Source organism: Quercus suber, unplaced genomic scaffold (assembly GCF_002906115.3).
Source record: "Quercus suber isolate HL8 unplaced genomic scaffold, Cork oak 2.0 scaffold_825, whole genome shotgun sequence".
Taxonomy (NCBI): Eukaryota; Viridiplantae; Streptophyta; class Magnoliopsida; order Fagales; family Fagaceae; genus Quercus; species Quercus suber.
Window position 1 is genome coordinate 176,951 of NW_027070255.1, and position 25,911 is coordinate 202,861.

Below are 25,911 nucleotides of genomic sequence, written 5' to 3' on the forward strand. Positions count from 1 at the left end.
TAAATGTTTTCTTTTATGTAATTAAATAAGAATTAGATAGATTAGATGAAGAATTTGAATTATAATTAAATTAAGATATTTATCAACTTAAAAATTATAGGAGAAGAAAATTATATATTTTTAAAAAAATCTAAAAATTTTATTAAAAAAATTTGCAATATGGTGCAGCTAGTTAGCACAACCACGACTTCTAAACCCAACTTTTATTATATATTATATGATATGATATGATATGATATATATATATATATTGATTATAATTAACGGAATGGATATTGAATTTAACAAGTCTCAAACCTCAGGGTCAATCAAGAATCAGTTTGCACAAACCCACCCAGAGCCAGGGAGTTTTTTTTTTTTTTTTTTTTAATTTAATTATTATCTAGCAATAGAGTTTTATAAATGCAAAAAGTAGTTTCAAATATAAGATTTTCTTTTTAAACTTTGGCGAATGAATATGAGGGGGAAAATGCAGGGAGAGCTTATGCGGGAAGTATGAAAATGGATGATGAATTTAAACGCTATGGAATTAACAAATAATCGCAATAATTAAAAGGCTTTAGATTGAAATTATTGTTTTCATTAGCATAACCCCAACCTCAAGCACATGTTATGCATTACTCTAATTTTTTTTTAAGGGAACATGTTATGTATTACTTTTAGACTGGAAAGATATTCATTGCCAGGCACAAACATGTGCGTCTAGGGTTACAGTTTAAAGCCCCTCACAATTGCTGTATAATGAGAAATAAATTTCCCCAGCAACAAATGGAGTTAGCACCCCAATTTTCATTATTGGAATTCAATTGAATCTATAATCCGATACAGCTAAAATCTACCGGAGTAATTGCAAATATCACCACTTGTAATATTTTCTCATTGCTGTCTTAGGAGAGAACCTGATTAATAATTTCAATCCATCAAATTCACATTAACATCAAATTGCAGCTTTTTTATTAAACGAAGTAGCCCCTAAATGTACACAAATATATACAGGCACAACATCAGAACTACATTTGGGAAGTGACTAGTCAGAAATCTACCCAAATAGTTCTGGACTATATTCCTACAACCACCTCAAAAATCCTTTTTTTATCCTTCAATCCGATTCAGATAAACGTGAGCATGCTCCAACAATCTAGCCAGCATTAAGACTCACCAGTGGACTTCGAGAAAGCCTGTCAAAAGTGAGCATGCTCCAAGTCCAACACTACAAATCTACAGCTCATATGTACATTAGCAGAAAAAAACGAAAAAATGGCAGAAGCAGGAGAGCATTAGTATTCAGGAATACTATACAAAATTGGAAGTGACCTTTGGTATCAGGATTATGGGAACCAAAAGAAATCGCACCCATTGAAGACAATTAAGGCATGTGGGACAGGTCCTAGCAGTTAGAGGATTTGGTATTCTGAAAAATTTTATTTGAGCCAACACAACCAGGGCCTTGTTCCAAAGGACTGCATCCAAATAAACCTCGATTTGTCCCACAATGGCCCATTATTTTTCCTTCTTGCAAATCTTGGCTGCTACTCATTCCAAAATGAGAACTCTCATACAAATGTTGCCTCATAGTAGTATTCCATGCATCCTGCGTGAGAAAATTAACAACAGGTCAAAATAAAAGAATGGGAATGAAATCTTTGTTTGGGGGGTGCGGCAGGGGATCACCACTTATAAAAGCAAACAACAATAAGTAAAATCTTGTTCAAACAGAATATTAACCTCACAACAGGAGGAAAAAAATTATTCAAGTGTATAGTCAGTCATCTGGTAGGTCAACAAAACTCTAAATGATGAGATGATCAGAGGTCATGCAATCTGAAGATTTTCTGGTAGATTATTTTGACAAAACCTGAAATTTTAAATCCAAATATGTGTAGGGTAAAGAAGATGCTTCTTGAGAATTAAATCTCCTTAATCATCTCTTTTCAAGCAGCTTGTTAAAGCGAAACAATTAATTGGTTCTGCCTAGGAATTTCCTTTCTCCTCATTTCTTCTTCCACATGAAGAGAGGCAATATCATTTCTGTCAAAACATCTTAGTTTTCTTTAATTAAAAAAGAAAGAAAGTGATACCAAGATAATTGTGACAAACAGATGTGCCAGAAGAAACAGAAGAAAGGACAGTCTAAGACCATAGCAGTAGAATAATAACACGTACCCAGAGCTAAGCATACATCCTTACAGTAAGCAAGACTACAAATTATAATCTTAGCATGAATACCTTATGCTGATTGCCAAAATCAGCACTGTGAGATATAGAGGACATGCAGCTTTCACCATAAGGAGAAGACTGACTTCTTATCTCTGGATACGAATGGCGCAAATTTTGAGGATGTTTCATAAGAGTGCTGAACCATGAACTTGGCCTGCCACCAACCCAATGCTCACTGCTCTTCCTCAAAGTCAGACATGCTGATGGGGAATGATCATGCGGCAGTAAGAAGTAGGAGTTATGGTGTTTCTCTCTGCAAAAAGTACAAGCTGAATCCAAATGCCCCCTTGAGAATGATCTTGAACCAAAGTCTTGAAAATTCCGGAACATGCAAGATGTTGTAGAGTACGAATGCCCCATGTATGGACAATATCCAAAGGGTTCAAATCTACCATAAGCTAGATTTGGTGACTCCTTCCTATCAGAGAGCCCAGGATAGGGTGTCACCGTCCAGTCTTCAATTGTGATTCCCTGTTTGGCCGCAATGTCCAATATCTGTCTCTCATCAAGTCCTAATCCCATGAGCAAGTTCCACAAGTTTCTTAGTGCTTCCCTTTGGTTGTGGATGACTTGATCCCTCATTGCCATTTCAAACTGAAGCTCAGTATTAGCTATTCCCTACATTAGTGTAGTACAACTGTAAAGCTATAAAGCAAGCTAATAGAACCACATGTACAGCCATTGAAGAATAAAACTATCCAAGGTTTTAAAATCTTTGACTTAATGCCTCACGAAACAATTTATATCAAGGAAAATTTAACAGATGCCCTAAGAGCATTAGTTTAGGAACTATTTTTAGAAACTTTTTATGAGAAAAGAAAAAAGCAACTACCTTTATTGACAGCTTTTTATATTTCACATGAAAGTGGCATTAAAGCTTTCCTAAAATGACCCATTTACAAATGCCCTAAAGGCTCCTGTTAACAAGACCCTTTATATTATAGCAGACGGTAGTCATAACTTCTAACAGAAGTTAACCAACATAGCTTAAGATAAAGGATTATATCATGATGAGTAATCAACTTCTTCAAAGAANTAGGGAGCTAGCCCCGATCGAAGTCCCGTAATGTTTTTCATTATTTTGATACTTAAAACAATTTGGCACAAATTAAAAATAGTAGCCATAATCCACCACTCCTTTCACTACCAACATCAAATACACATTATCCAGTATCCCATCAGTAATATTATCCGTCTACCATCCAGTACTATTCAATCTATCAAATCCATAGTTGTCTGGGTTGAGTATATATGACCCTGTTGCAAGTAATAAAATGCCATAGCAGTGGAAGTATTTCTTAGTGACAGTAAAAATTCTTGATAATACAATGAATCTGATCTTGAAAAATGGAATCCCTTCCCAATCCCCACAATTGCTAGTGGTACCGCAAGCCATAGGGTTGACATGGGCACAACCAAGCTAACTTGACCAGTGAGATTATGGGCTCGAACCATATTGAGCCTTCGAATTTCAATTAGGGTAGACCCCACCAAGTCAGGGACATTGATTATATGTCCAATTCCAATACGTTGAAAGGGTGCCAAAGTTCGACAATTAGATTCCTCTACATGGAAAAGAAGGAATGGTCAATGATGAATGTTGAAATGGCTGCAGCTAAAAAGTACCTATTATGGCACTTGAAAAAAAAATGCTAGTAGATCGTAATGGGATAATTCCGAGTAGAGTTTGGACTTTGGAGGGCTTCCTCTTCTTCCTTTGTACAAAGCCTCCATTATTTTGCGTAAGAGTCCTCTAGTTGTTGGTCACCTTCAGTAATTAGTGTATGTTTGGTTTCGGCTGAAAGCATCTGCATCTGTGTTTTCCTCCTCTCTTTTTTTTTTTCTTTTTTTTTTTGGCACATGAAATTGAGACAAAACGGCTACTGTTTATGCACTGTGCATAAACTGTAGCCAAAAATTTTGACTTTTCCACTTTTTCAGTACAAATTTTACTGTTTACGGACCTATAAATTTTACTTTTCAGTAACTTTTTCATTAAAAATGAGTCTTACAATACTATTCACATATTTAAAAATTATTTTGCTATAGTGTTTTTCAGTTTCAGTTTTCAGTTTTCAGTTGTATCTAAGAATCTACATGAAAATGATGACACTTTAGTTTCACATATAAGAGCAACCGCATTGGTCAATACAAAATTTATGTTTATTTTGTAAAAAAAATCTATTTTATCTATTTTATACACTCATTTTTATAAAACAACCACATCAGTTTATCTATTTTACACATTTATTCAATAAAATATTCATTCTTTTACATTTTTTATTATTTCCTCACTCACTACCCCTCTCTCTTTCACAGACCCAACGCTACCCAAAATCAAGCAAAATCCCAAAACCCATTGATCTTAACATTAGAAGCAAAATCCCAAAACGCTACATATGAAATCAAGCAAAATCCCAAGCATATGCAAGCAACATCAAATCTTAATAGCAAACCAAATCAAAATCCCAAAACCCATTGATCAAACAAAGAAAAATAGAAGTAAACCACCATAGAGGTTGCAGTGCAAGCAAAGTGGCTTATTCAGAGAGGGCTTTGGCAAGGGTCAAATCAGGAAGGTTGAAACTCATTTTTTTTTTTTTTTTTTTAATTATAATTTGATTTAATCTATGTGTGAGATCAGAAAAATTGCGCCACTTGGAGTTTAATAAACAAGTTTTAAAAAAAAAAATATATATTTTGTGGTTACAAATTGAAGGGTATTCTTGAAGCAACCACCCTGAAGTTGGGGTTTACTTGATTAACTTTAGGATTGAAGTTGTGCGATTTTGAAGTTATCTTCTTTAATTAATTTCTTCTTTTAAAATTTAAAGTCAAATTTTCTTCTTCTTTTTCTGTTTTCGATTTTATTTAAGTTGGGCTTTTCTTGATTAACTTTAGGATTGAAGTTGTGTGATTTTTTGTACTAAATACGACATTTTTTTACTATGTGACAGTGCCTACTTTTCTTTAAGGAAAACCGAACAAATTAATTTATGTTTAAAAGAATTAGAATTAAGTACTTATCTTTACCAAATAATATCTTTGACATTAACACAATGTCAAATAAATTGATTTGAAAGAAATAGAATTAATTAAGTACTTCTCTTTAACAAATGATATCTATCTTTTTTTTTTTTTTTTTTTTTGAGAATCAAAGTAGTGTTTTTTATTCAATGAATACTATCAGAGTATGCTAAAACAAGAGAGTGAATCTGTGGTAGAATATCTTCTATCCACACCCTATAATCTGTAACATTTAAAGCAAAACGAGTTAAAGCATGAGCAATCATATCGCCCTCTCTCTTAACATGAGAGTAGCGTGATTTACTAAAACATCTAGCCTTTGATCTTACTGCATCAAGAATTACACCGTCTGTTGACAAAAAGGGTCTATCATATTTGAGAGCATGCATGAGGACTTGACAATCACCCTCCAAGGTGACCTCTTGAAACCCTAGTTCGGACGCTAGCTGCAAGGCCGATGCTGCAGCCATACCTTCAACTTCAAAAGGTGAATATACATGGCTAAGGGTCCTGGACAGCGAAACCAAAACCGCTCCTTGTGCATCCCGAATTATGGCACCAATCCCTGACTTTTGCTACTTACTGAATAGTGCGCCATCAAAATTGATCTTAGCCATGTCCAAGATAGGAGCTCTCCATCCAGCTCGGACCGGTGTGGACTGTGGTGAGGGAGATGACTCATCTTTGACATTAACATAATGTCAAATTCTCCCATCAAAAAAAAAAAAAAAAAAACCATAATGTCAAATTCTAAAGTCAAAAGTGAAAAGATCCTAGCCGGACGTGGCCATTTATGTTGAGTCGGTGACACACATTTGAACCCCAAGCCCGAGAGAGAGAGAGAGGTCCAAGTGTTGCAGAAAAAGATAATGGTGAAGAGCTATGAATCTGATCACCAACTTACACAACAGACTTTCTGCACCAGCCAGCCTTTCATTGTTAAAGGCTATGATTATACCTTAAAATGGAACCTCCACTTTTGCTCCTTAAAAAAAGCACATTTAATTTTATGACTTAAAATAATGCATGTTTGAAGATGAAGCATATATAGTATATTCAAGCGCACACTCTTTTCTCCTGTAATCCATTCACCTTTTATTTTCCCAGGAAAAAAAAAAAAAAAGGTCGAGTGGGTACTAGTAACAATGACGAATTTATTAATATGGAAAATCATGGCTTTTTGCGATTGTATGTAAGAATTAAGAACTCTTCCACAATTCTTATATTATTTGCGTTTCTATCGTGTCTAAATTTTGTATACATTACACGGACCCTTCCTTCCTAGTGACAATTCTTTATCGTTTTTTTTTTTCATTACCAAATAAAATATGTCCGATCTTTAATAATGCATATATGAGAGGGAGAGAAGCTTCCTATATAATAGAGGTGTTTGATATAGGATATATCTGCTTAGCTTATAACAGTTTGAAGGGATATATCTGCTTAGCTCAAAACAGTTCAGAGAGAAAGAATGGAAGGCATAGAATCAAAACAGTTTGAAGGGAGGCTTTCTGCCTTGACTACACCAAATGAAAAAGGTGGACAAGCATCTAAGGAGTCCAAACGAGGAGGGTGGATTACCTTTCCCTTTATCATAGGTCACTATCTCTTTCTTTCTCTCTTTGTGCTATAATATAAACTCCATTTTTAAGTTGGTCTAAATTAAATGGCGCTATATATATATATGTATATATAATATGCACTGTTTTTTTTTTCAAGCAGGAACTCTGATGGGTCTTTCCCTAGTAGCTGGTGGGTGGGCATCGAATTTGATAGTATATCTAATAACAAAGTACAATGTGAAAAGCATAGCAGCTACAAAAATAAATAACATTGCTCTCGGTTGCTTCTCTCTCTTTCCTGTTGCCGGTGCCATCATTGCCGACTCTTTCTTAGGCTCCTTCCCTGTCGTTCTCATCTTCTCCTTTGTTTCCTTACTGGTAATTATTTACTGTTTTTTATATATAGTGTAACAAGCAGACACTAAATAAGCTAATCAATAAAAACATTTATTGATGGTGCTCTTTATTTGATTGATGATGCAAAAACCCAATATGGTGGTGGTGGTAAATAATACTTTATCTTCGTTACATAATTTTTTAATGTCACTCATGAGTATTAGCTCCAATGTCACATCCTTGTAATTATTTTTTAAAAGACACAATAAATAAAGATAAAAATCTTGGATTCAAAGTCTTTGTGTGTACTAATTTTCAATAAGTTTATAACAAGTTAAGGATTTTTTTAGCTATTGACTTTTATTTTATTGATAATGCAAAAACCCAATATGATGGAGGTAAGTAACACGATATCTTCATTACATACATTTTTAATGTCACTCATGAGTTTTAGCTCACACGTCGCATCCTTGTAATTATTATTTATGAGAAAAAGTAAATAAAGACAAAAATAGTGGATTCGTAAGTCTCTGTATCTATTAATTTACAATATGTTTATAATAAGCTAAAAGTTCTATTAATGAGTGCTTTTATGACCGTTGTTAATAGACAATTTAAAAAAAAACTTAAGTTTAAATATAATTTTTTAATTATTCCGAGTATCATATGGTCATACCGATAATATATACATATTTTTGGATTGGTAGATACCCTATTAACGTAACATATGATAATTACTCATAATGTGATGAATTTGTGAATAATATCATACACAACATTAGGTGAGAAATATTCAATTAGGTAATAAAAAACTAATTTAAAAAATGATTTACATAAATAAATGATTTATATATAATTATATATTCCTTAACAAAATGGAATGTCACTAATTTCTTTGAGAATACAGGGTATGATCATGTTCACCCTAACTGCTACAATACATTCCCTGAGGCCAGCCCAATGTGTAATTGGCTCATATACGTGTGAAACCCCATCAAATCTTCAACATGCAGTCCTCTATATGACCCTAGGGTTGGCTTCACTAGGACTTGGAGGCACACGCTTCACAATTGCAACTATGGGAGACGAACAATTTGACAAGCCCAATGATCAAGGAATTTTCTTCAACTGGTATTTTTTCACCTTGTACGTAGCAAATGCAATCAGCTTCTGTGTCATTGTTTATATCCAAGACAATGTGGGTTGGGGATTGGGGTTTGGAATATGTGCCATTGCCAATGCCATTGCAGTAGCCCTATTTGTATTAGGAAAGCAATTCTATCGCCAAGTTAAACCAAAAGGAAGCCCTTTCACAAGCATAGCTCGTGTCATGGTTGCGGCAATTCGGAAAAGGAAATCAGTGGGAATTTCTGGAAACCAAGATTATTATTTGGGAACCACTGGCGTGTTAAAAATGGAAGCTGGTGCATCAACTAAAAGCTTCAGGTATGAGTCACTTTAACTCTCTCTCTCTCTCTCTCTCTCTCTCTCTCTATATATATATATATATGTTTTTGGGGGTTATTGTTTTAGATTTTTGCTTTTTATTTATATTATAATTAATCAATGTAGCCAACATTATAATATCGGAAATTATCATAATTGAATTTAGGAATTGAGATGAATATAACATATCTTAATGCCCAATTTCATGAATAAAAAAAAAGTATATATATATATATATATACCTTAATGCCCAAAAGCATAACTTGTCACTAACTCATGATATTAAAATGTCATGAAGACTCAAGTGGTGACCTTCGAAAAAAAGATATATTACATGGTAGGACACACAAGTCACTAATTATTTCTTTGGTGGTTTTTTTTTTTTAGGGAGTGGTTGGGGTGCAAAATTAGGAATATAAATGTTTGATAAAAAATAAAGACTTGAGACATTTAGGGTTTAAATTAAATTTTCATTTCTTCAAAATTGTAACTATTGAATTTTTTTTTTTTTTTTAAGTTTTTAAAAACTTTACCGATTGAGTTAACTAAAACTCACATAACTATTGAATTATAAATAATAATAATAATAAAATCCTAACAAATTTTATTACTTAAACCTCACGTTTTCCACTTCACAAATGTGCCAAAGAAACTAAGCAAAACTCCACCCTCACTCAGTTCTACTAGGTGGAACCTAAACAAAACACATAAACCCCAACAATAACATGATTTCTAAATTCTAGTGAGAATCACGGCAGCCAATGAAAGAGAGAAACTTAGCAGCCAAAGTGAGAGAAAAACACAATAAAGGGGGAACACAACGTTGATCCCAACAGCCAGAGGCTGGTCTGTGTTGCGATGGTTGCTACGGCTAGCTACAAGGAAGGGATCGACTAGTGTTGGCAGTGCAAGTCGCAGTAGCGGTGGCAAGGAGAGGATCAATTGTTGTAGGTGATGCTAATTAATTCTCACACACTATAATTAAATGAGATTTGCTCTTATCACGAGCGTAAATTTTGAAGGACTTTCTCTAAGTAAAGTAAAGAACATGGATTAGATAAATAATAATAGGGTCATGCTAATGAATGTCCTTAAAGCACTCATTAATAATCAATTTTATGAAAGTTTTGATATCACTTTTATGACAAATGAAAAAAACTGTCAAAATATTAATTACTGTTTTTTCATTTCCCATAAAAACTTTGTTTAAATAGATTATTAATAAGTGCCCTAAGAACACTCGTTAGCATTTTCCATAATAATATTAGGAATTAAAATAAAAGATTGTCCCAATAAACATCCTAACCATTAAAGGGCAAGAATTCAAATTCTCACTTTAAATGATCAAGGTTCTTCAACTTTAAATGTTTAACTTCAAATCTTCAATCACTAATTTATTTTTCCCAGAAAAAAAGTCATATCATGATTGGGTCTACCTTGACTATTATTTATGAAACTAAAGTATCACCATTTTCGTGCAGATGCTTGAATTGTGCAGCACTAATAACTGAAAGTGACAAACAAATGGATGGCTCTTATGCAAGATCATGGAAATTATGTACCGTGGAAGAAGTTGAAGCCCTCAAAACCATAATTAATCAGAATTATCCCAATATGGTCTACAGGCATTTTTATAATTCTCTCGGTAGGTATTTTAAATAGCCTCACAATCCTCCAAGTCCTAACCATGAATCGGCACCTTGGGCCTCATTTCGAAATCCCAGCTGGTTCATTCACACTCTTCAACTTAATAGCTACAACTGTCGCAATCTTCTTCATTGATCGTTTATTGATTCCAATTTGGAGGAAAATAACCTGTCAAACATTGACACCACTCCAGCGTATTGGAATTGGCAATATAATCAATATCCTTGCTTTGATAGCATCAGCCCTAATTGAAATTCGACGACTCCACGTGGTCAGAACCCATAGCCTTATTGGCCAACCCAACTTGGTTCTACCCATCTCAGCCCTATGGCTTGCTGTACCACTAACCATTATAGGCATCGGTGAGGGTTTCATTGTCCCAAGTACAATTGCATTGTACTGTCAAGAATTTCCAAAGTCACTAAGAAGTACGTCCACAGCTATGGTCTCGTTATTACTTGCAATTGGGCTATTTCTAAGCCCGGCAATTATGGATTTGATAGACCAAATCACAGGATGGTTGCCGGATGATATTTACGCTGGAAGATTGGATAATGTGTATTGGATATTAACAGTGATGGGAGTGCTCAATTTTGGCTACTATCTGATTTGTGCCAAGTTGTTTAAGTATCAAAATGTTGAGGAACATGATGGGCCTTCAGTGCTGGCTCTCTAGAATCTGGAAGATTGAGACTGTTTTTAGAAGTTGCTTTAATCTAGGTGTGACTTTGGAGTTTAATAAATAGTTGCATTTATGCATTTGGTAATGTAGGTGTTTACAATTTGAAGGGTTTTCTTTAGCAACCACGCTGAGGTTGGGGGGTTTTTTCTCTTCTTTTATGTATGGAATCTGGAAAGTGGAAACATTAAGATAGTAGAATAAAATTATCGGTATTCTTTGGATGTTAACTGGGCTTTAGCTCTTAAAAGTTCAAATATATATTCTATGAGTTAAAAATAAATCGATTTACACTTAAACAAACAGCAATAAAGATTCGAGCCTTTTCCTGAAAGGACTTTCTCAACTTCCATTGTATGCGGCTTTCATGTGGACTGCTAAATTGAAAAGTATTGTTTGATTCTGGCTACGTCAGTTGCAAAGTGTGGTTTCAATTCGACTTAATTTGAAGTATGATATCATAAAGAATATTTGTTAACCTCTTTTAATTAAGCCAGTATTTTGTGAATCAAATCCGCATAGCACACTTCAGGGAAAGTGCAACTGGAAAGCACAAAAGAGCCAGCACAAGAAGAGAACCCTTTTTTTTTTAAGGTAAGGTTGGAAAAAATAAATTTACAATAGATTATTCTATATGGCAGTAACACCACCAAATAAAATAAAATTTTAATTTCTCATCAATTTGTTTTTGACACTTCAAGGTAATACAATTTTTATTTGTAGATTTAAAAACTGATATGTCAACTTAAAAATAATAAAAAAAATTAAGAAATGTGGTTATCATGTTGTTGGTGTGATACTAATATATAATAATATATAAGTAGTATAAATAAGACTACTAGCCTATAAGGTATGTGTCACATTCCTTAAGAAGGAAAGAGAACTCTCTCACCTAGCCTTTCACCTCACCAAAATTGCATTTATGATTTGTAAATTAATTGTCATGTGTTAATGGGTAATTGTATATATATCTATTTATTAATTATCGATACTATAGATAGTGGAGTAATTATATGCTGTATAAAAAGAAATGTAAATGGTTATTTTTATAAAATTCATATATGAAACAATTTATTGGAAACACTTATTATCAAAAATAAAAATTGATTTGGAATATGGTATGTTTTTTTCTCATGCTTAATTGCTTTAATAACAATAGAAACAAAAACCATCAAAAGGTAAAAAATAATTTAATAGCACATCTAATTAAAATTAATTGAAATAATTAAATATTTGTGAATTTACTAAAGTAACTTGGTCATATTTGTAATATTAATCTTAACATGAATGAATATATGTGAATTCACCAATTTCAATAGAGATTGGCATCCAAATACTATTTATTAGTTCTTTTCTATCCCATTAACTTTTTCGTCAATATTAAATATTCTATATTTCTTTTTAAGAATCCAATTTTTGGATCAGTTTCTTCTTCTATAAGATTTTATATGTAATCAAACGATATGAAAACATCACATAATGCCAAAAATTTATTCTTGCTCAACAAGTCATCATTATAACTCTAGGATCATTTGAGAAGCACGCTGAGTGCCTGAGGCCTGAGAGAGTAATATATATTTTTTTTGGTTAGACAAACCTAGTAATTAAAATAATTTATCACAGTTAAGTACGTACTTTTCTGTTCAAGAGATCCAAACAAATTAAATCAATTAATCTTTAAAAGCAATAAAATTAAGTAATATTTTTTTTTTTACCAAATGGTTCATTTGACAACATAATGTTAAACTCTTAAAAGTCATAAGTTCCTAGCCGACAGTATCATATGCGTGAAAAATGAAATCAATGAATTATTACTTGCAATAAAGCCTGATGACAGATACCTGTGTTCATTTAGGACTATTGTCACATGCAGACGGAACAACATTTAGGGCTTAAAGGGTCCCTTTACAGAAATGTTTCTTTTTTATAGACATATTCTAGCCTAATTTGAATTGGGTCCAAAATAAAATAAAATTTAGTTCCCTTTCTCTAAAATTTTGGCCCTTCTCTATAGATTAGGCCAAATATTATCACAAATTAAATAAATACAGGTATCTTATCACAAATATTTTTTGAAGTTTGGATTCGTGTTTGAATTTTACACATTGACATTTCAGAATTTAAATCTTACTACTTTAAGTTTGAGGGTGTTTAAATTTTACCCACAAACCTGAGAAGGTAAAATCCAAATTTTAAAAATTTATGGTATAAAATTTAAATAATTCTAAAATTTAGGGACGTAGTTTCTAATTTAACCTACATTTTATTTTATACTTCTATCCCTCCAAGGTGAAATCCTGGTTCCCCATGCGTGATGCACAGACAGTCTTTAACACCAAGAGAGACTTTTTGAAGTCCAAATGTTGCAGAAAAAGATAATGGCTTAGGGCTACATACCAATCTTATCACCAACTTCCACAGCCCGCATTCACCAATCACCATCCTCTATTAGTTGTTGAACACACTCAAAATGAAACTTCCTCTAGCTTTAGCTCATAAAAAAGAAACATATATTTTTTTAGGTATGTCTCCTCACAAGCAATTGTCAACTTGCAATTCATCATAGCACTGCATAACTGATGACTTGTAGATAAATTGGATTAATGCGTGAAGATGAAGCTTATTCATATGGTCACATACACAATCTTTTCATTACCTAACTCTAACTGTGCACCTTTTATTGCTTGTTAATTCTTTCCCAAATTAAAGAAAAAAACAACAAAACACAAACAAACCAACAAAAAAAGTCACGATGGAATATATTAACACTATATTGTAAATCATGGCTATATTCTTCAACTTCACTTATATCGTGCGTAAACCTTTCAAGTAAAATGTGGACATCACAATTAATTTCCCTTTATGTTTTGTCCTTACCAAGGTAAATTTGTCTCCATTTTTTGTGGGGTGGTTGGGGAGGGTAACGAAGTCATTGCCTAATGCATGAGAGAAAGAGGACCTTCCTATAAAGCATCTTCACTGAAATCTAGTTCCGACAAAAATGGAAGGAACGGAATCACAACACTCTGAAAGGGAGCTTTATGCCTTGACTAAACCCAATGAAGAAGGTGAACAAGCATCTAATAACGAGTCCAAACAAGGAGGCTGGATTACCTTCCCCTTCATTACAGGTCTCTCTCTCTCTCTCTCTCTCTCTCTAGCTCTCTCTCTGTGTTGTAAATAAAAGTAGTAGCTAGGTCTAAATATAGCATATTGTACACTGTTTAAGCAGGAACTCTAATGGGTCTTTCCCTAGTAGCTGGTGGATGGGCGTCGAATTTGCTAGTATATCTAATAACAGAGTTTAACGTGAAAAGCATAACCGCTACAAAAATATACAACATTGTCCTCGGTTGCAACTTTCTCTTTCCTGTTGCTGGTGCCATCATGGCCGACTCTTTCTTAGGCTCCTTTCCTGTCGTTGCCATCTTCGCCTTTGTTTCCTTACTGGTAATTAATGTTTTTTTTTTTTTTTTTTTTATTTTTTTTCATGTACTTTAGTTATGGAACTTTTTTTTTTTTTTTTTCTCTTTTTTGAGAATCACAGTTATGATACTTTTAAGAGTTTGACTTCTTTTCAATACTTTTTTAACTGAAAATGTCCTCTTATTTTAAATATATAATAGCAAGTGATAGTGGGTTTTAATCTTCACTTTTTAGTTAATTAGTTAGTGATGTAACAGTTTCTTATTAAAATAAAAAAAAATACTGCAGGTAAGCCAAACCCTACTTTTAAAGTAAAAAAGAATATTGTAGTGGTGAAAAACATATACATTCGCTGCATAATTTTTTGAATGCAATGTTCAAAAAAAAAAATTTGGAATGAGAAATTTTATTTAATTTAAAGAAGAAGAAAAATTGGTATAAGTCTAAAAGAGCGCTTTAAAAATATGTGCTTTATCCTCTTTCTAACTAGTTTACTTTAACCCAAAAAAAGAATGTATAGTATTTTTTTTTTTTAAATATCTTATTTTGTAAGGTACAATTATACTTTACAAGGAATAGCAATGAGATGGGGCATAGTCGGATTATGGTTGGCTAAAACTCACATTTGACAAGAGAGATGTTGAATCGGGATGAAACGAGTTAGAGATATTTTGTTATCTTTAATGAAGTGGTTTCGACATTAATAAGTGGAGATGAAAACAAAGGGGAAGAATAATAAAAAAAAGAAATAATAAGTCTATATGAAAAAGTATAATAAAATAAATTCAAAAATCTCAATTTCACTATAGGATTTGCAAATGATAATAGAATATATATATATATATACACACACACACAATGAATAAGAAAAGATCAAATTATATATACAACATATCGGCCGGTCTCGTGGACTTTAATCCCATATTATCAATAAAAGAGTAGGAATGTGGGCTTATAATGTAGGTATGCTTGTGACTAAAAAATTACAAAATTTTCTTTAATTTTTAAGGAAATTAGGCACTTATATATAGTTTCCAAATTGAATTTTTTTTTTTTCTTCTTGTTATACTCTAATTTTATGTGCCCTTTGCACTCAAACTTTGGCATGTCTATACTTCACCTAGCTAGATTAATTTGGCGTCAATTTTTTTTTTTTCTACCAGTACTATACTTTTGCCCAACTCACTTTTTTAATCAAAATAACTTCCAAAAATAAGCTGTACAAAGTGAATTTGGATTATCTTTTTTTGTTAATTTATTTGCTTGAGTAAAAATTTTTAAAGCCCCTTTTTTTCTAGATAAAATGGTATTTTTCCAATTTTCAAGAAAAACTAATCCGAATGCACACATAAGCTCCAAATATTATATATTTTAAACTATATTTGTCATAAGGGCACATACATGTGCACATTTTTGGACTGGTGTGGGTCCGAATTGCATAGGAACAATTCATTTTCATATAACCTAAACAATATTGCAGAATAAATTTTTACATACATTTACTAGTATATTCGTCAACAAAAAAAATGGTATGTCAATAAAAGCAATTTAAACTCATTTCTATTTCCGCTTGTCTTCTTGAGAATTCAGGGTATGATAATGTTCACCCTAACGGCTACAATACATTCCTTGAGGCCACAAGGATGTGCAGTTGCCTCATACACATGTGAAACCCCATCAAATCTTCAATATGGAGTCCTCTACATGACCTTACTGGTAGCTTCACTAGGACTTGGAGGCACACGTTTCACAATTGCAACTATGGGAGCTGGACAATTTGACAAGCCCAGTGATCAAGGAACTTTCTTTAACTGGTATTTTTTCAGCTTGTATTTTGCTAGTGCAATCAGTTTAACTGCCATTGTCTATATCCAGGACAATGTGAGTTGGGGATTAGGGTTTGGAATATGTATCATTGCAAATGCTATTAGCCTAGTCTTATTTGTATTGGGAAAGCGATTTTATCGCCAAGTCAAGCCAAATGGAAGCCCTTTCACGAGCATAGCTCGTGTCGTGGTTGCAGCAATTCGAAAAAGAAAAAAATTGGAAACTTTTGGAAGGCAGGATTATTATTATGGATTCACTGGGGCGTTAAAGATGGAAGACAATTTACCAACTAAAAGCTTCAGGTATGAATCACTATAACTATTTTCTTTAATTATATTTTAATTGCATGTCTTTTTTTTTTTTTTGGTAAATATGGGTTGTCATGAATCATTATAAAAAGTTCTATAAATATATAAATTAAACAGAACATAATAGAGATTCTTGTTGAATAACTACTTAATTTATGAATAACTACAGTATAGATCTCTAGTTATATGTTAAATTCAAAGGTGAAAGTGGACTCATAATTTATTGGTTGCATGTGAAACTTGTTAATTTAAAATTTATTAAAAAAAAAAAAAAACACTTGCACACAGTTGTATCAGTATTGTATGGGTGTTTCTTACTGCATGTTTCACCATTAAACTCTTTTCTAAGTATTCTTTAATTTAAAAACTTATAATTTGACTTATTTATTTATTTAAAGTTAACTAAATTACTTGAATTCAAATCTTATATCACATTTAAGTAAATAAGCTAAGTACAAATAAGCTAATCAAATGGAAAGAGAATGAGTGGGAATAGATAAATGACAATATTAACTAGGAATTAAATATACTGGATACCCCTATCAACATCATAATTATTTAAGTTTGACAATTGAGATAGTCACTTTAAATGGTTAAGGTTCTTCATTTTTTTTGCAGATTCTTAAATCTTGCAGCACTTAAAACTGAAGGTGATAGACAATTAAATGGCTTGTATGCAAGATCATGGAAGCTATGTACAGTGGAAGAAGTGGAAGATCTCAAAACCCTAATCCGAATTATCCCATTATGGTCTACTGGAATTTTCTTAGGTATCTCAATAGGTAATTTTTCTAGCCTCGTAACTCTCCAAGCACTAACCATGGACCGACACCTTGGGCTCCATTTCAAAATCCCAGCTGGAACATTTCTACTCTTCAACTTCTTAGCTACAGTCATCTCAATCCTTATTGTTGATCGTTTCCTCCTCCCCACGTGGCGCAATCTAGCCCGTCGAACATTGACACCTCTCCAACGTATTGGAATTGGCCACATCATCAATATATTTGGTTTGATGGGGGCTGCCTTAATTGAATCTAGAAGACTCCATGTGGTTCGAACCCATCAGCTCATGGGTCAACCTGGATTGGTTGTGCCCATGTCAGCCCTATGGCTTGTGGTACCACTAGGCATTGTGGGCATTGGTGAGGGATTCCATTTCCCAGGATCAGTTGGATTGTATTATCAAGAATTTCCAAACTCATTAAAAAGTACATCCACTGCTATGGTCTCGTTATTACTCGCAATTGGGTTATATCTAAGTCCGGCAATTACAGGTTTGGTGGAACAAATCACAGGATGGTTACCAAATAATATTAATGATGGAAGACTTGACAATGTGTATTGGATGTTGGCAGTATTAGGAGTGGTGAATTTTGGCTACTATCTAATTTGTGCCAAGATGTTTAAGTATCAAAATGTTGAGGACAATAATGGACCTCTGGGGCCAGCTCCCTAAAATCATGAAGATTGTAATTGTTTTTATAAATAATGACAGTTAGTATTTATGAATTTGGTAATGTAGGTGGTTTTCATAACGAAGGGTAGTTTTCCTGAGTGACCTCCTTGAAGTTTGGGGTTTTCGAGTAAACTCCCTAAAGAGCTTTGTGATTTTTCTCTTCTTTCTTTTTAGCACTAAAAAGTTCAAACATCCAATTGGCTAATAATAACACAGGTTCACCAACAAAATATTAGTGGAATGTGGAATAAGTATAGATTAAATAGAAGAAGTGCCTAATTTTAAATTTGCAAAAATTACAAATTTAACTACAATGCTCTTCACACCCATTCTCAAATTTTAAATTGCTAGAATAGAACTAGCCGGAGATCCTATTTGTAGAATCACCGTCCTTTATTTTTAGTACTTACAACAAATGCTACACAAACAACCTGGCCATGTTTCTTTTGCTACGTTTAGGAGAAAAAAAAAAAGAATCGGCAAATTTAGAATTGTATATATCATTCTTGTCATACTTGGTGGTCGGGTTGTCTCTCTAGCCTCTTAGAAGCAATGTTTTTATCCTTTTTTAATATGTGCTTTAAGTATAGTTAATTAAAATAAATAACTGAATCTAGAATAGAAACAAGATCGTGAAAATAAAATGTTGTTCTTGATTGATCGAGCATCAATTAAGGATCATTCGAGATTGGCAATTTGGCATCTTGATCAATCAAGCACATGTCGAGCTTACATAATAGAAAATATTTCTTCGAGCTACTTCAAGTATAGAATTAATCCCTCTTTTACAATGAGCAAAATACACCAACAATCCTGAAATTGATTATACCGAAATTATCATGAATGAACCAATACTGACAACCTAACACAAACATTAACAATTTTTTAAGGGTCTACTTGAGTACATGTAAACACACTCAGAAATCTCATTATGAAACATTAACTACAACCCAAATACTATCTAGTTCATTAACTTTTTTGTCAATATTAAATATTACGTACTTCTTTTTGAGAATCCAATTTTTGGATCAGTTGCTTTCTTCTGTAAGATTTTTTTTATGTAATCAAACGGTATGAAAACATCACATAATGCCAAAAATTTATTCTTCCTCACCATGACACCATTATAGCTCTAGGATCATTTGAGAATTAAGCACGCTGAGGCTTGAGAGTACTTTTTCTTTTGGTTAAAGAAAACTAAGTAATTAAATTTATTTATAACAGTTAATTGAGTACGTACTTTACTGTTCCCAAAAAAAAAAAAAAAAAACACCAAACAAATCAGTTGAGTAATACTATAGACATAAACTATTCTACAAACATTTTATAAATTGCTAATGTGGCATGCTCCACGTCAGCTTTTTAAAAACTAAAATGCCACTTAAGATATTAACAAATTCAATTTAAAAAAAACCCTCCTAAACACAAAACATATCAGACTTAGAGCTAACAAAACCTAAAAAAAGAATTCTAAAACCCTCAAGCTTCTCTACCTCTTTTCCCGCTGCATCTCCTCTGCCTCCCTCCCTCCTAGCCACTTCGGTCTCAACTCCCAAATCCACAATCTGCTTCCTCTTGCCCATGCCTCCACCCCACCACCCTTCGACTAACTCCACTGCCACATAAGTTGTTGGAATCGTTGCAAAAGCTGTCGGAGCTATGGCTAAGAATGGTGTTCTCACAATGGTTGAGAATGATACTCCCACAATGCTATCTGATGCTTCTCATTCTTCTACTTTTGGTAATTCCTCGACTATTTGTATTTTATTTATAATGTTTCTAAATACAATACAAAGTTTAAAGTTTTTATATTTTTTATTGGATAATTAAGTAGTATTTCTAATGAAAACAATCATCTAATTGTCAGACAATGAAGACTGCATGTCTACATATGAAGAAATCGTCACTGATAAGGAAGAAAATTAGCAAAAGTTAGAGATTGAAAAGATTGAAAAAAAGGTGCATGAAGTCAACAAGATTTAAGATGGAAATGAAATTATTTTAGAACCAAAGGTTGGAATGATGTTTAATTCGGAAGAAGAAGTTAGAGCATATTATATGCAATATGCTAAACAAGCAGTTTTTGGTGTGTCGAAGAGAACCTTTAAACTTGGACATGATGGGAATTTAAAATATTTCACTCTTTCATGTGTTAATCAAGGTAAGGCAAAAATTAAGGCAACTAATGCTCTTAAACCAAGACCAAAAAAAATATCTCGAGTGCAAGACAAAGATTAATGCTACTTGTTGTCCTGATGGAAGTTTTAGATTGTCTACTGTTATGCTTGATCGTATCTATACATTAAGTCCCAGAAAAGCTAGATATTTTAGATGTCATAAAAAGATGGATTCTTATGTGAAAAGAAGGATTGAATTAAATGATAAAGCTAGAATTCGTATCAATAAAAACTATAAATCTATTGTTTTTGAAGCAAGAGGATTTGAGAAGCTTTCATTTGGAGAGAAAGACAGTAGAAATTTTTTTGACAAAGCAAGGTGGCTTCAACTTGGGATGGGAGATGCTGGAGCACATCATGACTATTTTGTTAGAATGCAAAAGAAGGATAACTGATTTTATTATGTAATGGATGTGGATGGTAGATATCGATTGAGGAATGTGTTTTGGACGGATGCAAAAAGTAGAGCTAAATGTGAATATTTTGGGGATGTTATAATATTTGACACCACATACTTAAATTCATATAAAATTCCATTTGCTCCATTTGTAGGAGTGAATTATCATGGTCAATCAATACTTCTTGGGTGTGGTCTAATATCAAGCGAGAATGTTGATACTTTTGTTTGGTTGTTTGAATCATTGATGAAGTGTATGTCAAGCTGAGCTCCAAAAGCAATTATAACTGATCAAGACAAAGCTATGAAAAGGGCAATGAAAATAGTATTCCCTTAAACTAAACATAAGTTTTGTTTATGGCATATAATGAAGAAAATTCTTGAGAAATTTAAAGGGTATTCTCAATATGAGGCGATTAAGAGGAATATAGAGTGCTCTGTATATGACTCCTTGAGTTGTGATGAATTTGAAGACAGTTGGCAAAGATTACTTGAGATGCATAATCTTCAAGATAATGAATGGTTGCAATGGTTGTATTAAGAGCGACATCATTTGATACCAACATATGTTAAAAATACATTTTGGGTGAAAATATCTACTACACAACGTAGTGAAAGTATGAATGTCTTTTTTTGATAGTTATGTGGGCCTGAAGACTACATTAAAGCAATTTGTTGATCAATATGATGAGGTCTTAAAGAGTAAAGTTGAAAAGGAGAACACAGAAGATTTTATTTGTTTAACTTCTACTTCAAGGGTTCCATGTATAACTCATTATGCCATTGAGAAGCAATTTCAGGCCATTCTCAACTGATAGGACTTTCTCAACTTCCTTTGCATGTGACTTTCCTGTGGACCGCTAAATTGAAAAGTATATGTTGTTCGATTCTAGAATCTAGACACCTACTTTATGATATCATACTTCAAAGTCGAATCGAAACCATACTTTGCAACTGATAAGATTTTATTTGTTTAACTTCAACTTCAAGGGTTCCATGTATAACTCATTATGCCATTGAGAAGCAATTTCAGGCCATTCTTAACTGATAGGACTTTCTCAACTTCCTTTGCATGTGACTTTCCTGTGGACCATTAAATTGAAAAGTATATGTTGTTCGATTCTAGAATCTAGACACCTACTTTATGATATCATACTTCAAAGTCGAATAGAAACCATACTTTGCAACTGATCAGTCAGTTGCAAAGTATGGTTTTGATTCGACTTTAAGTATATGATATCATAAAGAATATTTTGTAAACTCTTATAAGCCAGTATTTTGTGAACCAAAATCCTCAAAGCATACTACGGGTAAAGTGCAACTGGAAAGCTAAAAGAGCCAACTCAAGAAGAAAACAATTTTTTTTTTCTTTTTGAGGCTATTGTTGGGAACAATAAATTTACAATATATCATCGATCTATATGGCAATAACACCACCAACTAAAAAAATAAATTAAAAAATAACAATTTTTATCTTCAGTTATATTTTTTTAAAGCTATTAGGATATATAATACAATTTTTATTTGTCAATTTTATAAACTGATTTGTCAACTTTAAAAAAAAAAATAATTAAGAAATTTATTTATCTTGATATTGTCTTGTTGCTGTAATACTATTATATAAATAGTATAAGACTATAAGGTATATGTCGCATTCCTTAAGAATGAAAGAGAATTCTCTCACCCAGCCTTCCACCTCACCAACGTTGAATTTATGATTTATTTTAAAGCATTAATTAATCATCATGTGGTGAAGCCACGTTGAGACTGACAGAGCCACCCCCCTTCCCCCACAAAAAAAAAAAAAAAATTATTAGCATATATTAATATGATAATTATCCTTATTAATTTAAATTTTTCTAAGAAAATACTAGAACAATGAAACTAGCCCGCCAATTTTGGATATGATTTAAAAAAAAAAATGCTAGAAATACAATATTTTTATAACAATTTCATAACAAAGCTTAAGTGTCAAGTAGATTAAAAAAAATGATGTTAATAATGGAACTAAATTAAAAACAATAATAATTTACTTACTAAAATTTGTTGTGACAACTCAAAAATAAAAAATATGATTCCAATTTTTTTTTTTTTTATCTATTTTCATTGAAAAACTTTTGGGCTTTGCACTTTTGGATTTTAAGGCGGGAAGATCTCTTCTTCATTCTAGAAAAATCACCGGCCACAAAGTCAAACATCTTCAGTAGATCTACATCTGTTTGTGGGAAAATAATGTATACGCTTAGTGCATAAGATACCATCTTCTATTGTATGATTTCTTGACCTAGTTTGTTACCGTTAGCATTTCCCTTATTTTTATCTTCTTTAGTTCTTTATCCCACGGTCCCAGGCACCAGTCTGCCAGACGTTTAAACTTTAATGACTTGAAGTTTAGAGAAGATTTATTTGACAAATTTGAGATTAAAATTTGGTCCATGTCCTACACGTGTATGGTTTGTCTTCAGAAGCAAAAGCAATACTATTAGAAATAGTGCAATACTATTTAGAATCTCAATACTTTCATGTATGACTTTTCTTCAACTTGTCGTTTGTTGTTAAATTAATATAATATTAATAATATATAAATATAATAAACGCTTATATGTGTAACTGAGTGTTTTTTTGGGTGAATACTGAATAGGTAATGGTTATTTGATTATATGATTTTGTACTTATTGAATAATTGTGTGTTATTTTCGACACATTCGATAATTATAATGAGAAATGAGATATTTAAACTTTAGATGTATCTGTTAAAAAAATCATGAAATGCAAGTTACAAAAATTTTGACAATTTTTTTTTTCTTATAAGTCTTTTAGCAATCTTTAATCATCTCATTCAAATATTTTAGATAGTATAGATATATGCATATTAATTTTATTTTATGTCCCCCCCTACAAATTTTTGGTTCCACCACTGCATGGACAATGGGTAAATGTATTGTAGTGTAGTAATTATATATATAAAAGAAATGTAGATGGTTATTTTTATAAAATTCATATAAGAAACAATTTGTTTGAAATACTTATTATAAAAATAAAAATTTATTTGGAATATGATATTCTTCCTTATACTTAATTGCTTAAATAACAATTGAAACAAAAACCATCTAAAGGTAAAACTAATTTAATAACACACGCATGCAATTAAAAATATACAAAATAATTGTGCACTTAAATTATTTGAAATAATTAAATATTTGTGAATTCACTAAAGTATTGTGGTCATATTTGTATTATTAATCTTAACATGAAGGAATATTTGTGAATTTACCAATTTTCCAATAGAGATTGACATTTTTTTTGTGTGAATTTCAAATATCTTATTCAACGACAATAGACTTTACCAATTAGCATCTTAATCAAATCAAGCACCAGTTGAGGTTACATAATACCTAGAAATGATTTCTTTGAGCTATTTCAAGTATAGAATAAATCGCTCTTTTACAATGAGCAAATACACCAATAATCTTGAAATTGATTATAAGGAAATTATCATGAATGAACCAACACGAACAACCTAACACAAACATAAACAATTTTTTAAGGGTCTATATAAATAGGTCACTTGAATACATATAACCACACTTAGAAATTTCATTATGAAAATATTTATTACAACCCCCAAATACTATATATCTAGTTCTTTTCTATCCCAATATTAAATAGTTTCTTCTTCTCTAAGGTGTTATATGTAATCAAACGATATGAAAACGTCACATAATGCCAAAAATTTATTCTTGCTCAACAAGTCACCATTTTAACTCTAGAGAGTACTTTTTTTTTTCGTTAAACACAACCAAGTAATTAGAATAATTTATCACAGTTAAGTACGTATTTTCTGTTCAAAAGAAATCCAATCAAATCAATTAATCTTTGAAAGCAATAAAATTAAGTACTAAATTTTTTTTTACCAAATGATTCCTTTGACAGCATAATATGTCAAACTCTTAAAAGTCACAAGTTCCTAGCCGACAGTATCATATGCGTGAAAAATGAAAATCAATGAATTATAACTTGCAATAAAGCCTGATGCATGAAAGATTCCTGTATTCATTTATGGACTATGGTGACATGCAAATGGAACCACATTTTGGGCTTAAATGGTCTTTTACCATTTGCACTATGGTGACATGCAACCTAATTTGCACTATGGTGACATGCAAACTGAATTTTGGACCATGGTGACATGCAAACTGAATTATAATTTGCAGAAAATTTTCTTTTATATATATATATATATATATATTCTAGCCTGATTTGAATCAGTCCAAAAAAAATTTTCATTTGGTTCTCCTCTCTCCAAGATCTTGGCCCTTCTCGATATATTAAGCCAATTATTATCACAAATTAAATGAATCAAGTATCATTATCACAAATGGACAGATCACAAATGATAAATATATAAAGTCTGATGACAATTACATTTTTTTTGTTTTTGTTTATACCTTGGACCCCTCTAAGTTGAAATCCTAGTTCTGCATGATGCACCGACAGTATTTTAACACCAAAAGAGAGTTTTTGAAGTCCAAATGTTGCAGACAAAAGATAATGGCTAAGGGATACGTACCAATCTTATCATCGACTTCCACAGCCCACATGCACCATCCTAGCCATTCGACTTGTTCATCATAGCACTGCACGTACGTACAACTGTTGTCGTGCAGATAAATTGGATTTATGTGTGAAGATAAAGCTTATAGCCTTATACAAACACACACTGACACACTCACTATTTTCTTCTTTTTCTTTTTCTTCTTTTTGGCTTTCCACAATGTATATTCAAAGTTTTCAACTAAATACTAATTACTATTCGCGACAAGTGAGCCCTAGTAAGATAAATCGCTGGTTTAAAAAGTTTTTTCAAAATATAAGTACCCGAACTCGAACTGAGGAGCACACTCACTCTTTTCATCACCTAACAATGCACCTTTTATTTTTTTTTAATTTCTTCCCAAAGAACAAAAACAAAAAAACAAAACACGAACCAACAAAAAAGTCACGATGGAATTTATTAACACTAATAATCCTTTTGGATTGGAGGGGGGAATGGGGAATAAAGTAAAATAAAGTAAAATTGACATAAAATTAGTTTATTTTCCATTAAATTTACTCTATTCTCTTCCACTCTCCCTCATTTCCTCTTCAATCCAAACAGGCCCTAAATTGTAAACCATAATAGAATATATTTACACTATTTTGCAAATCAATCATGGCTATTTTCTTCGACTTTGCTTATATTATGTGTTATCCTTTCAAGTAAAAAAATTTACATCTCAATTTCCTTCTTCTTCTTTTTTTTTTTTTTTTTTTGTTACCATGGTAAACTTGTCCCTTTTTTTGGGTGGGTGGGAAGGGTAATGAGGTCATTGCTTAAAGCATGAGAGAGAGGACCTTACTTCCTAA

General features: G+C 32.3%; 3 protein-coding genes and 1 pseudogene across 3 annotated transcripts; 2 read left to right on the forward strand and 2 right to left on the reverse strand.

Moving 5' to 3' along the window:
- Window positions 1-931: 931 nt before the first annotated feature.
- LOC136061429 (kinesin-like protein KIN-8B) lies at window positions 932-3,225 on the reverse strand. The gene is made up of 2 exons (XM_065767589.1): window positions 2,227-3,225; window positions 932-1,591 (listed from the first exon to the last, which is right to left on the reverse strand). Exons 1-2 carry the CDS (start codon window positions 2,803-2,805, stop codon window positions 1,388-1,390), a joined length of 783 nt encoding a protein of 260 aa, XP_065623661.1. The 5' UTR covers window positions 2,806-3,225; the 3' UTR covers window positions 932-1,387.
- Window positions 3,226-3,429: 204 nt separating this feature from the next.
- Window positions 3,430-5,714, reverse strand: LOC136065000 (protein NRT1/ PTR FAMILY 8.2-like). The gene is made up of 2 exons (XM_065767584.1): window positions 5,402-5,714; window positions 3,430-3,782 (listed from the first exon to the last, which is right to left on the reverse strand). The coding sequence occupies exons 1-2, from the start codon at window positions 5,712-5,714 to the stop codon at window positions 3,430-3,432; spliced, it is 666 nt and encodes a 221-aa protein (XP_065623656.1).
- A 1,001-nt stretch (window positions 5,715-6,715) lies between these two features.
- LOC112017563 (protein NRT1/ PTR FAMILY 2.3-like) lies at window positions 6,716-10,911 on the forward strand (annotated as a pseudogene).
- A 3,003-nt stretch (window positions 10,912-13,914) lies between these two features.
- On the forward strand, window positions 13,915-17,945 carry LOC112017564 (protein NRT1/ PTR FAMILY 2.7). Its single transcript, XM_024050022.2, has 4 exons — window positions 13,915-14,045; window positions 14,147-14,364; window positions 15,931-16,469; window positions 17,094-17,945. Exons 1-4 carry the CDS (start codon window positions 13,916-13,918, stop codon window positions 17,929-17,931), a joined length of 1,725 nt encoding a protein of 574 aa, XP_023905790.1. The 5' UTR covers window position 13,915; the 3' UTR covers window positions 17,932-17,945.
- Window positions 17,946-25,911: the final 7,966 nt, after the last annotated feature.